Source organism: Rattus rattus, chromosome 1 (genome assembly GCF_011064425.1).
Source record: "Rattus rattus isolate New Zealand chromosome 1, Rrattus_CSIRO_v1, whole genome shotgun sequence".
NCBI classification, from domain to species: Eukaryota; Metazoa; Chordata; class Mammalia; order Rodentia; family Muridae; genus Rattus; species Rattus rattus.
The window spans coordinates 47,176,286-47,192,681 of NC_046154.1; the positions used below are offsets into that span (position 1 = coordinate 47,176,286).

Here is a 16,396-nt window from a genome sequence, read left to right on the forward strand (position 1 = left end):
CTGCTGTCAGCACATAGGTCTTCATTATCTTTTAAGTTCCCAGAACCTCAGTTTCTCTAGTATTAAAAGTAGAGGGCTGGAGAAATGGCTCAGCGGTTAAGAGCACTGGCTGCTCTTCCAGAGGTCCTGAGTTCAATTCCCAGCAACCACATGGTGGCTCACAACCATCTGTAATGGGATCTGATATCCTCTTCAGGCCTGCAGGCATACATGGTGATAAAGCATTTGCATACAGTATATATAAATAGTATATGTGTGTGAATACATATATACATATATAATATTTTTTTAAAGTAGAACAGAGTCAGCCTTATGTTCTTCCTCAGCCACAGATGCATCTTGAAATCAGGCTCAGGGGAGGTGGCTGTGTCTTGCTTAACGAAGGAGGGTCCAGGCCCTGTAGAGCCTGTGCATTTGAGAGTCTGTTCTTCACTGGACACAGGACCTCACCCTGAGGCTGCCCTCCAATTCCTAGCCTTTCTGGTAGGAGACACCCCACTCCTCTTTTGGGGCTCAGGCTGGAGGGGGAGAGTAGTTGACAGAGGCAACTGCGGATGATGACAGGGGTAAACCGGGAGGACCCTGGCTTGCCTGGGCACTGCCCCTCCCACTTATACAGTGGCTCTCCTGATTGACCAGCTTCGCTAGCAGGCGCTCTTGCAGCCTGGAGTGAGGGCCAGGGGTGTGGCTCTGTCTTCGGATGGGAGCAGAGGTGCCGAGTGTAAGGTAGTTCTGCACAGGTGAGTGGAGGAGGCGGGTTGTGGACTAGGGCTGACTCCCTATCTGGGGCCTACAACACACAAGGCAGGGGTTCAGAAGCTGGCCAAGGGGCTTCTGAGGCATTGCAGCTAGGGAGACAGACGTTCAATGCCCTGGCTCAGCCATATGCAGTCAGGGTGGTTCACTCCATCCTTGTCCTCAGTTCTTACCGAAGATGAGGAGTATCTAGGGCCCTTTCCCACACGCCTGGCCTGCATTGGGTGGGCGCTGTTGATGGAGCCGTCTGTGGTAGTGTTCCCCATTTCCTTGGACCAGGGCCTTTAGGGAGCTTTGGACATGGCCCGGTGGTGGCTACTCAGGGGTGGGGCTGCCACAGCTGTGGGAACTCCCTTGCACTTGTAATGGAGAGCCATGGAGGTTCGGTGGATTGTTGTTAATATGGGTAAACAGGTCTCTGGGGGACAAAGTGACACAAGGTCCTCAGGACTCCTCTTCTGCCTCCTCTGCTACCCACCTGGCTCAGGTGACTGAGGGCACTGCTGCCAAGCTGAGCAGGAAAGGTGGGGCTAACAGGGATGTAGGGGGATGTGGGCCAGCCCAGCTGCCTCCCAGGCCCTGAAGGCTGACTTGGCCCTGACCCTGACTTGCAGTCCTGGGTCAGCACTGCTACCCATTTACTTCAGAGGACTTTGCTCTTTGAAAATCTGAGATCTGCCCCAGCCCCACGGTCTGGGGTCCCAGTCTGTTCAAGGGTCTTCCGGTATTGCCTTCTCCCTCTCTGTGGTTCCTTGCAGAGCTTGGGCGTTGAAGCCAGGGACCCTAGCTCCTGTATTCAAAGGCTTGCCTTCTAGGAAGAGGCTAACAGGCCTCTCCCTGTTCTGACTCTTGTTCTATATGGACTCTGTCATTGGCAGGTTAATTCAAAGACATTTATTAAAGGCCAATTGTATACAAGGCTGTATGGAACCAATGTGACCAATGACAGGATGGTCACTGAGTAAGGGTAAACTTAGTCCAGTCCCTCTCCCAACAAGGCCTCAGCCAGTCTAGCTAGGCATCTTCAACCTGGAGTTGTCTGCTGTTTTGCTGTTCCCCTAAAATAGCCCCCATGGCTGAGAGTCTAACTCCATGCACGTTCGTAAGCGAGATCCAGTCGCCCCAGGCCCAGGGCCTCTGGGAATGAATGGAAGACTTTGGCTGATGAGGACTGGCAGCTCCCTCCCAGTTCCTGTTCTGTTTGCATTTCCCCCAGAGACAGGACCACTTAGAAACCTATAAATGCCTGGCAGGGCCCATGGCTCAGGCGAGTATATAAATCGGGACTTGTAAAAGCCTAATGGTCCCCTCTGGACAGGCGAGAGAGGCGCACGCCAGAAGTCCTCAGGCGGGTCCCGGGGCTCAAATCCTGAGCTGTCATGTGGACTGACAGGATAGGGTGAGGCAGGAGGGCTGCAGTGGACTTGCATTGAATGCTAACACCACCCAAATGGCCTCAGACAGCGACTGCCTTCTGCCTCAGTCTTTTTCTCTGCAAAGTAGGTCACAACACTTAGCATACCAAATGGACTAGAGCTGCCTGTACCAATGGGGTCAGCAGGTGTGGGGTATTTTAGAGATCTTTTTTTTTTTAAAAAAAGATTTATTTATTTTATGTATATGAGTACACTGTTGCTTTCTTCAGACACACCAGAGGAGGGCATCCGATCCCATTATGGATGGTTTTGAGCCATCATGCAGTTGCTGGGAATTGAACTCAGGACCTCTGGAAGAGCAGTCTATGCTCCCAACCACTGAGCCATCTCTCCAGCCCTATTTTAGAGTTCTAATATGTGTGATGGAGTGGCTTCTCCCTGGCTGACCAGACCCACCTTTATATAACCCACATCTCTTTTCCTCCCCTCCAACCCATCACCCCCAGACAGGGTTTCTGCATAGCCTTGAGTGTCTTGGAACAAGCTCTGTAAAACAGAATGGCTTCGAACTCACAGATATCCACATGTCTCTGCCTCCCAAGCGCTGGGATTAAAGGCATGCGCCACCACAGTCTGATTTGATATTCTTTATGGTCCTACTGTGTGTGAGATTCTGTAGGGGCCAGTCATTGTGTTCTCTCTGTGTCTCTGTCTCTGTCTCTGTCTCTGTCTCTGTCTCTGTCTCTGTCTCTGTCTCTCTCTCTCTCTCTCTCTCCAGTTTCACTGATGGGTTTGAGCAGATAAGCAACAACTGTTGTGGAGGTCCTGTGGAGCCCCAGGCCTGAGAAGGAGGAGGGCAGATCAGGGCTCCCTCTTGGGGTTTGTCTTCTAGTAGAACTTTACCTGGCCAAACCCTACCCTGCCCTGTCCAGCAGAGGGAGCTGCTGAGGTGTAAGAAGCTCTTACTTCATTTCCTAATCTCCATGACGGTTCCTCTGGACAGGGCAAGTGGAAAGAGGTGTCTCAAAAACTGCCTTCTGCTTGGATTTCTTGTGGTGCAGTGGGAAGGGGTAGGGCCCTCTGCCTGATGGTGTGGGTCCTGAGGTAGCTCACGGACTCCCAAAAACCATCAAGAACCCTTGGGGTGGGGACAGGTGTCAGTCTTGGGGATCTCGGAACCTGGCCACAGGGGTAGAGGGTCAGAATGCACAACATTCCAGAGATGCTGGTCTAGCTGAGGGTCAGTGGGTGAAACTCTGACCCAAAGGGCAGTTTCTCTTCCTCCAACTGTCCTGAGTGTGTCCTAGTCACAGAAAGATGATTTTAGATGCTGGTTGTGGCAGGTCAAATTAAAAAATGGAGGAAAGGAATGAGACAATAGGGTGAACTGGAGGGGGTGGACTCAAGGTAGTGAGAAGGGAGGAGGGAGGCCTAGGGCAGCAGGGCAGCAGGAGACAGAGGGGTCCGGAGGGAGATGGAGTGTGAAAGAGGGGAAGGGGAAGAAGAGGGAACAGGGCCCTAGGGAGTCCAGGTCGTAGTAGCGGTGGGGGCAACTTCAGCTGATCACTTACAAGGTCAGGTCTGGGCTGTTCTCTCATTGGACAGACTCACCTCCATTGGTACGGGGTCTCTAAGCCGTCTGTGGCCTGACCCCTCATGACTTTCTAGGCCCAATGAAAAGCACCAGCCTACCACACCTAGCCTCCAGCCTGCCTTGGCTGACAATGACAGTCCTGTCTCCCCACCATTTAGGGTCATGATATCCCTAGGAGTGGCAAAGGGAAATCTCCCAGGCTCTCTGGTCTGAAGGATGGAGCCGAGGAGTGGCCAGAAAGCCTTGCTTGGCTGGGGAAGGGATCAAAGATGGCTTGGAGATATGGAGGCCCTCCTGTGCTGTGCTCATGCTGAGCCCCTGAGGGTCCTGGAAGGAGTGGGATAGGGAGCTGGAATCCCAACAACCGTAGCAGCCCCAAGCCCTGGGTGCCCTGTGGAGTTTTGCCTGGAACCTCCATAGCTTGCCTGTCTTCTCTGGTCTGCTTCTAATGGCCTTTGTCTCCTCCCTCGCTCCTCTCTGAAACTAAATGGAATCCAACTGCCAGCACCCTGTGTGTTCCCTGTGTGCTCGAGGCTCAGCCCTTTTCATTATTAATAGAAATATGTCCTCATTGTACAGCTTAATTCTGCTTATCTGGAGTGGATTAAGAGCCTACAATGACATGCAGTATTGACTCCTGAGTATCCTGCTGAAGGAAATTTGCCACAGCCTAATTAGTTCCATAAAAAAGTAAGGGAGGGAGGAGGGGTAGGGCACCCTGGGTGGGAGTCAGGGGCCCTTTGTGCTGTGTGACTTAGGTTGGCTTTTCCTCACTGAGGCCTGGACTGGGCCTGTACACCAGGAGGCCAGGGCCGAGGTAGATATGGGAGGCAGGGAACCCTGAGTTCAAGGGCCCAACGGTACAGTGAGTGTGAGAGCCCCGGGCGGCTGCCGCACATGGGCGGGTTACTTCACCGTCTCCGTTCCTCAGTCTGTACTGTATGGATTGTACTGTGTCTCTCTTACACAAAGACAACTGTGATTGAAAGAGTCACAGGAGATGGCAGCCATAAATCCACCTCATGCTTGAGAGACAACCAAGAGCTGCCACCAATCCAGGAGTGTGGGATGGATGAAGGCTGCTGAATACCGCAAGACTACGATGGGGCCCAGGCATGACCCTGAGACCCATGCTGGTGCCTCATTGGCTACGGTACCATAGGGCCCTGGACCCCCAGAACAGCGGAACACAGAACAGTGATGTCTTCTCAGCCTTGGGGAGGGCTTGCATAATTGGGTGATTGAGGTGTCTGTAGATGACAGAGAAGGCCCAAGTATGCAGTCTGGCATGGCTGGGTGACCAAGGAGCCTTGGTTTCCCTTCTGAAGAAAGAAGCTCTTTCCTGCTCACTTTCCCTATCAAAGTCGGCCATGCAGACTGAGGTGAGACTGTATCTTGGTGGCTGTTGCTCAGTGGAAGAGAAGACCCTCCTGAGAGCATTTCTGAAGTCAGAGAGGGCTGTGTTGAGCGGGTGAGTAGGGAACTTAGCCCCCCTAGTCTCCTACCAAGTGGGGTGCTTGCCGCTTGCCTTCATCTTTTCCTTGGTGACACTGACACACTGGTGTGAAGTTCACTTCTAGGCAACTCTGCAGACTAGATGGGGGTCTGTTGTCCGAGATGGACACCAGAGACAGGAGATTCAGGCAGGCCATGGTACTCTCAGGACTGGCCTCCTCTACAGGCTGGGGCCGTGTGCGGGTGTGGGTTCTCCTGGTCTCAGTGCTCTCTGCACCCAGATGGTCTGTGGGGTGCCTGTTGGGTCCCATGGTGTCCCTGACTTGCATACAGTCAAGACAGTAGAGCCAAAGCTGGCTGAGGGCAGAAGGTGAGAAGGCTGGCTCCATGACATCTGTGTGTGTGTGTGTGTGTGTGTGTGTGTGTGTGTGTGTATTTACATATGCATGTATCTGTCAGTATGTCTGTCTCTGAGTACCTCTCAGATTCTCTGTTCCTCTGCCCTGGGACTACCTCTGCCTAGCTTGTTGCCTTGGGACGGCCTGGGGTCTGTAAGGACCACTGAAAGGATTGAAGAAGAGGGTTTCCATCCCCACAGCTATGCCCAGATATCGGACTCCTTGTTGCACTCCCCTGAGATCTTCTGGATCCCTAGCCTTTACACCGAATCCCAAAGAAGAACCAAACCTTCGAGTCTAGTTTCCAGTTTTTAATGTTTTTCTTGTAAAACCAAAAATATAAAACTTGCAGGGAGACGGGAAAGAGGTCCTGTACATTGTATATACACGAGGTCTGTGATTTGAGAACCTTAGGGAGAGAGAGGAAGATACAGTCAAGGGACTGTCAGAGGACCACAGTTCCGGGCAGGCAGCTCTGAGACCAGACAGCCCTCCAGGTAGGGAAGTGCCCCTGTGGTGTGGCCTCTCTGCCCCTTGTGGGAAGCACCAGGGCTGATGGCAAGTAGGCGAAGTAGTATCAGGAGCTGGGCAGGCAGGTAGAGCGGGGCTCCTTCAGGTGTCTGTGTAGATGGAGGGGATGTGACTCAGGCAGTGGTCAAAAGCCCCATTGGGGAAGAAGCCACAGTCCTCGGGGCCACTGGACACCAGGTCTTCAGATGGTTGTGGTTGCAATGTGGGACATGGAGTTTCTGCCAGGGCCTCATAGCCTGTGGGGAGAGCAGGGGATCAGAGCTGGTAGGTGCCAGAGGTGACCCTCAGGATCTCTCCTCTTATGTTCCTTTCAGGGGGCCCACAGATAGGGGTGCTGGTGACCTGGGTGGAGAGGACACACGGGCTCTCCAAAGAGCCCATGGGAGCTGGGAAGACAGGCAGGCTGGCTTGGCACATCCTTCCCCAGTCTTTGACCATGGAATGGTAGAAGGAACTCAGCTCCCCTATTCTTCCAGGTCCCCCCAAGACTCAAGATGCCTCAGGAGGAGAGCAAGCATTATTGAAACTTAATAAGTGGTCATTAATCCCAATTAAGTTAACTTTACAGCAGTTCTGTGACACGGGACTCACTGTCTTCATAGTGAAAGGGTAGCTCAAAGAGGGGCAAATGTCTAAGGTCACACTGCTAGTAAGTAGGGGGCTGGCACTTAAATGCAAGCCCATTTGGCTCTATGGCCTTTCTGGAGGACATGCTGTTTGCAGAATGAGGTCACTGCTCAGGGGCTCTTGTCTTGAGGCAGAGAGACCTGAAAAGATCATCCTATCCAATGTCCTGACCCTGAGATGCTGTCAAGATTTTATGTGGTTTTGACAAGTGGGCCTCAGTCTCCCACATCCATGAAATGAGTATGGGGTGAACTTTCCTGAAGCCTTTTGGCCCACATATTTGTTCATCCTAGGACTATTAACATTTTTATGGGAGGTGGCTAACAGTGAGGCAGTCGAATACAGTTGGAATAGGTGCTGGGGACAGACCTCTCTGTACTAATGTCAGACTGCTAAGTTAATAAATCTCCCCTGGGTCGAGGCAGGGAGCACACAATGATGAAAAACAGCAGTATAGGCACAGAATGGGTCCCTAATCACAGAGGGTGCAGGCCTCTTATGTATATATGTGGCCCAAATCTACCCACAGATGTGTCCACTGTTCTCAAACACAGGTCTATGTCCATACAAGCACAGCAACCTGAAGCAGTTCCACATGTGCGTGTGTGTCTGTGGAGTTAGATGTGAGTCTCAGGGTAGGTAACTGTGAGAGAGGTATGTGACCATCAGTACAACCTAAGAATACACGCATGTGCCATGGGTGCTCCTCCAAGTGCCCGGAACCACCAGGGCCAGCCCTACATGCATGCAGCTGTGCTCCACAAAACGGGAAGGGAGAACAGAGACACAGAGCCTGTGTGGGACCGTGCACACGCAGCCAAGGCCCCAATGATGGTGGAGCTACAGGTCTGTGTTTACTGGTGGCTTCCCTGTCTGGCCCCATGTCCAGCATCCTCTGTCCCCCACTGTGCTGCTCACAGGCTACTCAAGAGCCCTGTCCAGGGCTTCACCTTCTCCTTGGCCTGAGCCTTAGGCTCTTCACTAGATCTGGACCCTGGGGCTGATTGGGTGGGGGTTGGCTTAGGTAATTCAGAAGGAGGAACTACCTACCAATAATATGCTGTTCTCAGTTCTGCTCTGCCTGCTGGATAGAGCCTGACTCCAGCTCTGGGCAACACGCAGCCCTCCTTGTCGACATCTGCACCCAGCAGGGTTAGAGCATCAGGGTTCCTATCCCCTGCACTCTCAGATCTCTGGTCCTGCAGGGAGCAGGCATGCTCTAGGCCCCGCCCCTTCCTGCTTCTCTTCTGTAAAGCAGGGATCAGCTGTATCTTCAGGGTCCAGGGCTGCGCTGAGCCAGAACTCAGCAGGTGCCTGATTAACACCCGGTATGACACTCCATTAGGACCGTAAGTTCCAGTCTAATTCAGAGAATCTAGGGACTTACAGCATTTAGATACAGCTGGGCTAAGCTATGGCAGGAATGCAGTCATTCTACCAAGGGTTTACCCTAGCTCAGGGAGTCTGGCCTTCTCCAAGCTTCTGCTTCTATCTCAACTTGGGGCTGTTAGACAGACATGAGACAGTGGACAAAGTCCAGACAGGGCTAGCCTTTCTAGTGTTCAAGGAAGGGAGGCTTTGGACAGCTTACCTGGGGCAGATAAAGATGTGCTGAGGCTGGAGTAGGTGCTGGGTCGCAAGGGGTTAAAACCGTGGGCATCGCCCACCAGTCCATCCCTGGAGGCTGCTGGCTCAGTGGTCCGGTAACAGTCAGCATAGGGGAAGCAGTTCTGGATGGAATGGAAACTGCCTTGGTAGCCTGCAAGAGGAGGCAGGGATGGTGGTGATAGACAGAAGCACCCGGGTCATCCGGGGATCGCTCCTTGTGGTCTGGTGTAGGCATTGAAGGTGTGAATGAGGAGAGAGCACAGGAAAGGTAGTCTGCTAAAGTCTGTGGCCCATACTGGAGACCTACAAGAGGGATGGTTGGCCTTTCCCCTCCCAAATCCACCACACCCATCCAGTCTTCCTCCAACCATCAGGCCTCTCCCACCTGTCATTAAAGCAGCCCAGTGTGGTCCTTGGAACCCAACCTGTTGTTAGGAGTACACACCTGCCTCCCCCAGGCCCCTCCTCAGTCCTCTGGGTCACAAGCGGTTGAATGCAGCTTACCTTGGGGGCTGGGCAGAGGTGGTGGTGGGCTCTGGAAGGGTGGGTAGGTAGGCTTGCTGGGGATCGTGGAGAATGACTGTGCCCCTGGAGACTGACTCTGGGAGGCTGGTGGCAATGGTGGGGGACCAAGCCCCTTCAGTGGGCTGACCATGGGTGAAAGAAGACCAGGCCCCAGGCTGGAGAGAAGAGAGTACCATATGAGTTCAGGGCAGCCAGGACAGAGGCACAACCCAGGGCCTCAACACCTGCTATAATTTACAACTCCATGGGCATGTCTGTGGTCCTCCTGCTATAGTTATAGTTAGTTATAGTCATTATTCGGGTCTTGGAAATCCACAGACCAGAGTTTAAACTTCTGGCAAGTTCCACCAGACACAGACCTTGGATGTTGGGAGCCTTGGTTTTCCTGCAGGGTGCTGTGTTTACCGGACATGCTGCAACCGTCACCATCGTGGGTTAAATACCATCCACCTGTGCTGTGACCAGCCCTCCAGCTGTGAGCCATCCTGGCATTCTAGATGAGGGGTGGAACAGACCACTTGAAGTCTAATTCACTAGGTCCCTTTTTTAGATCAGGAAACCGAGGTTCAGAGAGGCTGCACAGGCTTTCTGTGCACATGGTCACAAGGCACTGGCCTCACAGTTTTGATGCAAGTATCATCAAAACCGTGTAAGCAAATGACCCAGCACGATGTGCCCATGTCCTCATTGATAAATGCTGCAAGGGAAGGACAAGTAGCCGGGTGGTGCCCCTGACATGCGGGCTGGCGTCTTACTCCACCATGCGGTGTATTTCAGAGAGGCTTTCTTCTCCTCTCTTCCTGCCATGTGTCTCCTATTGCATAGCATCTCTGATGGAAGGGTTACAGTCAACGTAACTTAAGGGACCTCAGCTCAAGCCTGTGCTCTTCAGAAGCACTCGTGCTAAAACTGCCGGGCTTAAGACAGATGCAGGGGTGCCGTGGGTGCAGCCATGTTGAAGGAGAGCTGCCTGACTTTACTGCAGATCCTATAAGCCAGGCTCCCAACTCAGGTTTCCATCCCAAACTCTGAGTTCTACATCCCGGGACGGAAGGATTTTGGGCTCAGGGACTCTGAACCACACTCAGGCTTGTAGCCTGACAGTGCGTGTGTGCATTGCAGAGGGAGTGAGAGCAGTAGCCAAGTCCCCCAGGCTTCAGTTTGACTTGTGGCATTTCCTGGATCACCTATATCAATGCTTCTCAACCTATGGGTCATGACTCCAAGGGGTTGCTTCTCAGATATTTACATTATAATTCAGAACAGAAGCAAATTTACTGTTATGAGGTAGCAACAAGATAAGTTTGTGATGGGGGTCACCACAACATGAAGAACTGTATTAAAGGGTCGCAGCACTAGGAAGTTGAGAACCACTGGTCTACAGTAAAGCGAAGAGTAAATTCAGGACCATGGCTCTAGGCCACCTTGTCAAGCAGGGCACACTCTTCTCATCCTCCTACTAGAAGTTAGATCCACAGGGCAGATTAGTACCTACTCTGAAGGAAGTAGGACTGAGTGGCAGATCTTAGGGACACACTGGAGGTATCTTCTGCTTCCTTCAGCCCTGGCAGCCTGCTCCTGCAGTCTCACTAATACACTGCCATCCTCCACCCACTTGAGATGTCACTGTCTGACTCTGCAATTCAAGAGCCAAGTCCTAACTGAATCTCCGGATTTAACCTTCCCAACTGTGAATGTTTCCATACCATGGGGGATAGGGTCTCCCTCTGTGCGTTACCAACTGTGAAGGCCGGGCCACATTCTCCTATCGGACTTTAGGCCAAGGCACGGTCAGATAAGAAGCTCTTTCCTTCAGAACTGTGGGGTGTCTGGCTTGTCCCCCTTCTTATCAGAGTATCTTTTTTTTTTTTTTTTTTTTTTTTTTGAGCTGGGGACCTTGAACAGGGCCTTGCGCTTCCTAGGCAAGCGCTCTACCACTGAGCTAAATCCCAACCCTTTATCAGAGTATCCAAACCCAGCTGTGCCTTGCAGAGAGGGCTGGCCGTGCTCTTCTGCATGACCAGAACCAACAAAGGGCCCTGGCATGTGGCAAACAGTGGCCAACATCCATAAACAAGTTCTTTTTCGGACAGGGCCTTACTGTTTAGCCCACACTGCCCTTAAACTCACCATCCTCCTGCTCTGAGTGTTGATTTTCAGGCCAACATGCCCTGCACAAGGTAGCTTTCTAAACCACTCAGCCCCAAACCCCACGGATGAAGTACAGTGCAGAAGCAGGCATGGATCTGGGGGAAGCACGTGCACCTTCGAGGTTTATTTTCTCTGTCCAGACCCTCCATAAATTCTCCTGTGCCACCTTCACAGCCAGTGAAATGGAACAGAACGCAACCGCACGCAGCCGACTCGGGCTGACCCGCACCATTCCAACGGCAAGAAAGTCACCTGGAGCCAGGTACCACTCTGGAGCCAGGCAAGGAACTCCAGAGACGCATGCTTGAACTTCAGTGGAAGCCTGTGTAAGTTACCTTGGACCTGGCTGGTACCCCAGGGCTCCATGCCTTCCTCGCGCAAGGCTGGGAAAGAAACCCACCAAATTTGGTGTCTCCTCTGAGCCAGGGTAAATACATTTGGTCATGAAGTCAGGCCCTCTTAGCATATTTTTGAGTGAATCAGATAATTCTGTCAAGCTATTTAAACGTCCCAGCAAACCGCTGGGGAGCCCCAAGTGGCCAGTCCCTGTTGGTTTTGGCAAGCAGAAGAAGCTGAAGGCCTTCCCGCCCATCTCTCCTCTGGGGCTGAAAAAGAAACCCATTCAGGCGAGCCCCAGGCTGTGTCAGCCTTGGGGCCCTCCTCTCCAGCAGACATCTGGAACCCGGGCGCCTGGCGGCTGGGGACAGCGCTCGCCACTCTGCAGGCCAGGGGTGGGCGGGTGGGCTCGGGTCCTGTCTTGTCATCACTCTGCCTCTCCTCTCGCCATAGGCGTTCCTGATAGGTACTTATGCCGGCGGCAGGCGATGATGGATGAGGCCAAGCCACCAGCACATGCCCTGAGAGGGCCTCTGCTTGAATGTCTTAGTTGAGGCTGGCCACTGGCTAAGCAGGTGGCCTGAGATGGGGACAGGAAGGGAAGACGAGGGAGGGGACCTGTACCAGGTGACACAAGCAACACCAGGCACAGGTGGGTGGTCCTCACCACCTTTCTGGAGAAGAACCTTTTAATGCCTTTGATGGAGGAAGAGACATGTTCAGGGAGAGCCCAAGACACTGGGTTCCCCTCACCTAGCCAGGATCAAGCCTGTGCCATGACTGCTATGTGGGTTCTGTCTCCAACTACCCAGCCTTAGCTCAGGCTGCCATCTCTTATTCCAAGCCCTTCGCTGCCCCTCACCATGCCGTTGGCCTGGCCTAACCTTTAGGATACCTCTATCACTGGCCTTAGGTCTGGTCTTGGTGGTCTCTCTCCAGCTCAGGACTCTTTCCACATCATAGTTTCTCGCCCAGCGTGTCCCAGCTCTCACCATACCTACCTTCGTCTCTGTTACTCTTTCCTAGACCTGCCCAACTGCCCCTGGAGGCTGGCTTAGCACTACCCCCTGTAGGCAGCCCATCTGGCTCACGGGCTTCCTTTCTGGGCCTCCAAAGCCCTTTCTGCTCCTCTCTCTATGGCTGAACCGTGCAGCCTGCCCAGCGTCTCTTCACACAAAGCCAGAGGTAGCCTAGCACTGTGGTCAGGGACCTGCTCACAGGGGTCAGAAAGAACAGATGAACGAACGGCAAGAAGACCCAGGGAGGAGCAGCAAGCCACAGATGTACTAAAGCCAGACTGATCCTAGGTGTGCAGTGGTCAAGGCTATGCAGCCTTGGGGAGGGAGGGCAAGGAAGGAGGAAGTTGCTGGGGCCAGACCTTGAGCAACAAATTCAAGCAAGTCACTACTGGTGATAAACAAAGTGGGTGGAGTTTGGGGACTGGGACTTCCTCTGATCATGGAGGAGGAAGGCAGCATGTTCCCATATCCAACCAGTAGAGAAAGAAGCACACTGAATGTCGTGACCCTGTGGAAGGCTCTGAGGGTTCCAACAGGATCCAGCTTGGCTTCTCTATGGAAAATCTGGTATCAAATGTCCAAAGAGCCAGAGAGACACTAGAGGGGTGTACTCCTGAGAGCCTGGTTACAGCAGAATTTTCTCAGAAGTTTCTGAAGGGAGGATGTGGGTAGGTAGCAGACTGGGTACCAATACATCTGCTTCTGGTGGTAGGGGTGTCCCTGGGAGGCACCAACATCTTACACAGAAGGTGGCACAGAACACAGACCCTAGACAGTGACACATAAATGTAGGCTGCTATCATCAGTCACAACAGATTGTGTGCAGCTCACCTGGCCTGTCCACCTCCCACACAAGTGCTCAGGTGTGAGGCACCTGGCCTGTCCACCTCCCACACAACTGCTCAGGTGTGAGGCTCACCTGGCCTGTCCACCTCCCACACAAGTGCTCAGGTGTGAGGCTCACCTGCCCTGTTCACCTCCCACACAAGTGCTCAGGTGTGAGGCTCACCTGCCCTGTTCACCTCCCACACGAGTGCTCAGGTGTGAGGCACCTGCCCTGTCCACTTCCCACACGAGTGCTCAGGTGTGAGGCTCACCTGCCCTGTCCACCTCCCACACAAGTGCTCAGTTGTGAGGCTCACCTGCCCTGTCCACCTCCCATACAAGTGCTCAGGTGTGAGGCTCACCTGCCCTGCCCTGTCCACCTCCCACACAAGTGCTCAGGTGTGAGGCACCTGCCCTGTCCACCTCCCACACGAGTGCTCAGGTGTGAGGCTCACCTGGCCTGTTCACCTCCCACACAACTGCTCAGGTGTGAGGCTCACCTGCTCTGTCCACCACCCACACAACTGCTCAGGTGTGAGGCTCACCTGGCCTGTCCACCTCCCACACGAGTGCTCAGGTGTGAGGCTCACCTGCCCTGTCCACCTCCCACACAACTGCTCAGGTGTGAGGCACCTGCCCTGTCCACCTCCCACACAACTGCTCAGGTGTGAGGCACCTGCTCTGTCCACCTCCCACACAAGTGCTCAGGTGTGAGGCACCTGCCCTGTCCACCGCCCACACAACTGCTCAGGTGTGAGGCACCTGCCCTGTCCACCTCCCACACAAGTGCTCAGGTGTGAGGCTCACCTGGCCTGTCCACCTCCCACACAACTGCTCAGGTGTGAGGCACCTGCCCTGTCCACCTCCCACACAAGTGCTCAGGTGTGAGGCACCTGCTCTGTCCACCTCCCACACAAGTGCTCAGGTGTGAGGCACCTGGCCTGTCCACCTCCCACACAACTGCTCAGGTGTGCCCGCTGAGGACTGGCTTGCCATACATACCCATCCCTGGTGCTCTCAGCTGTGGGCAGAGGGGACAGGTGGTGATGGGAACCAGTGGTGACCTCCAGGGGGTGGTGCCTGGAAGGGACGTCATGGGAAGGGGACAGGATGCCTGAAGCAAGTCCATTTTGTGGGGTGACGGAGCCAGGATACACACCTGCAGGGAACCAAACACACGTTACTGGGCTTTGGCCACTCACAAGGGTAAGAACATCTCAGGAGCTGTGACTGTCTGCTTGTGGAATGACAAGCAGGACACTCCACCAGGAGCGGTGATGGCATTGCTCTGGTTCAGACTGTGGCTGACAGAGTTGAGGCCACTCTAATGACAGAGATGATGGTGGGGACCGTCAGAGGCACAGTATGGGAGACTTGTTTGGAGTGAGTGGCTTCAAATATCCATGGGGCTGCTGTGGAAAAGCAGGGCATGACTCCGTATCCCCAGAAGCAGAAGGACCCTAAAATGGAGAGAGAAGCTCAGGGCTTGGTAGAACCTGACCGGGCTTCCTCTGCATAAACTGAACTACGCCTCTGCAGATACAAGCAGGCAGAGCCTGGGACTCCACCGTGACCAGCGGCAGAGGAGTGGCTGACCTGGGTAGGCTGACTCTCGAGGCTCCTAGAAGGCCTACTACGGATAGTTATGGAGGCTGTGTAGCCTACATGAGAGTCCCACTCAAGGATGGGAGTCACACTGCTGGGCTAACAGACCAACAGTTCCAGGTCAGTCACACGTTGGTCCACAGTTCCAGCTGAGGGTCTGGGGACCACAGAGGGCAGCCCCTGTCAGGAGAGGATGGCCCCTTCTTCGGGCACAAGGCCTGTGCTTTATCTTGTGGTGCTGAGGATAATATCTAGGTCCCCACGCATGCCAGGCAAGACTTCTGCCATGGAGTCACACCGTCAGTTCAAGGGTAGGTTTCAGATACTCCCTACTTTACCCGAAAAATAAGGGGACCAGTTTTACTTTCTAACCTAGTATGCTTATTTGAATGGAATTACTAATGTTCTTGAAATCAAGAACATGGATTCTTGCATCAAGGTGACAGACACGGTGGGAGGACTTTCACTTAGGGCAATGCTCTCAGCAGTGCTGGTGCAATGTCCACTGGCTGGTCAGACTCCTCCCTGCTGGCTGTTACTTCTTAAATGTTGTTCTAGTTGTAAGGGTGTAGGGGGACAGGAGCTCACACCCAAAGCTTTTTAAGACCATTTAAGGTCTAGCCTGGGAACACCCAAGTTTCTTTCAGGGTGAGCTCAGCTGTTTAGCATTCTAAGGCTATCTCATCCTAGACCGGGCATTCTGACCAGACCTATGGGAGGCCATTACCAGAGCATTGAATTGGGCTGGGACACAGGTCTGAGCAAGCATCAAGAAGCTATGATAATGTGGCCCCCACGCCTTTAAGCTGTCACTATCAGATTGCAGCACTCTGCCTTGAAGACCAGATGACCAGCATCTGTGGTACAGGTGGCTGTGGCTAGAAAGCACTAGGAAAAGTCCCATTATTAGGTCATCATGGTTGGTAACTATGATACTTGTGTGCCAGGTTTCTCCACACACCTAATCTGACAGTTTAGACACTCAGACTCCCTGAGTATCACGCTCCGAATGGAGACGTTGCCTACATGAGGTAGAGGCTTCAGCTGAGCTGGGTCTAAAGTGTCCAAGGACGATCTTGACTCTGCTGCAGGCATTGAAGCCAGCTGATCATGACGCCCAGCCTCCGGGCAGCCTCGGAGCGCCCTGTGGCTGTCCTCCCCAGCGCTGTCTCCCTGCCTTGAGAACCCTACTGTCAGGCTCAGCAGGGCTGCCCACCCACCGCTGCCTGTCCTGGCCACATGGCCCCCTGCCTTGGTCAGGTGGTACCTGGAGGGGAAGGTCTTGGGAGCAGCGTGGTGCAGTGCTGCTCAGCCTGCACTGCTTTGTGCTCTCCTCAACCCCTCGCCTGCCATCTTGAATCAATTTTGAGGTCCTGACAGCTGGGAAGTCTGGAATGCTGATAGGTCCCTCCGCCACACTGACACCCACTTCTCACATCCTCACCACTTGTCATGGCACCCTGTGGGGGCTGAAGACACGCCTGCTAGGTAAGTGTCCCCTTCCAGAACACGCAGTGACAAGCCTACATCATCTCTCCCTCATCCCCTCAGTTCTGGACTCTTCCGATCCTCCTAGGATCTGTCCCCTGC

The 16,396-nt window shown here is 53.6% G+C and overlaps 1 protein-coding gene across 1 annotated transcript in view; it reads right to left on the reverse strand.

Annotated features, from left to right (window-relative positions):
• Positions 1–5,869: 5,869 nt before the first annotated feature.
• Positions 5,870–16,396, reverse strand: part of Glis1 (GLIS family zinc finger 1) — a 69,339-nt gene continuing 58,812 nt past the window's right edge. The window contains exons 5-8 of the mRNA XM_032900847.1: positions 14,204–14,360; positions 8,850–9,025; positions 8,329–8,496; positions 5,870–6,346 (exon numbers count right to left, since the gene is read on the reverse strand). Coding sequence (XP_032756738.1) covers positions 6,192–6,346; positions 8,329–8,496; positions 8,850–9,025; positions 14,204–14,360 — 656 coding nt within the window. The 3' untranslated portion in view covers positions 5,870–6,191. The remainder of the gene's footprint in view (positions 6,347–8,328; positions 8,497–8,849; positions 9,026–14,203; positions 14,361–16,396) is intronic.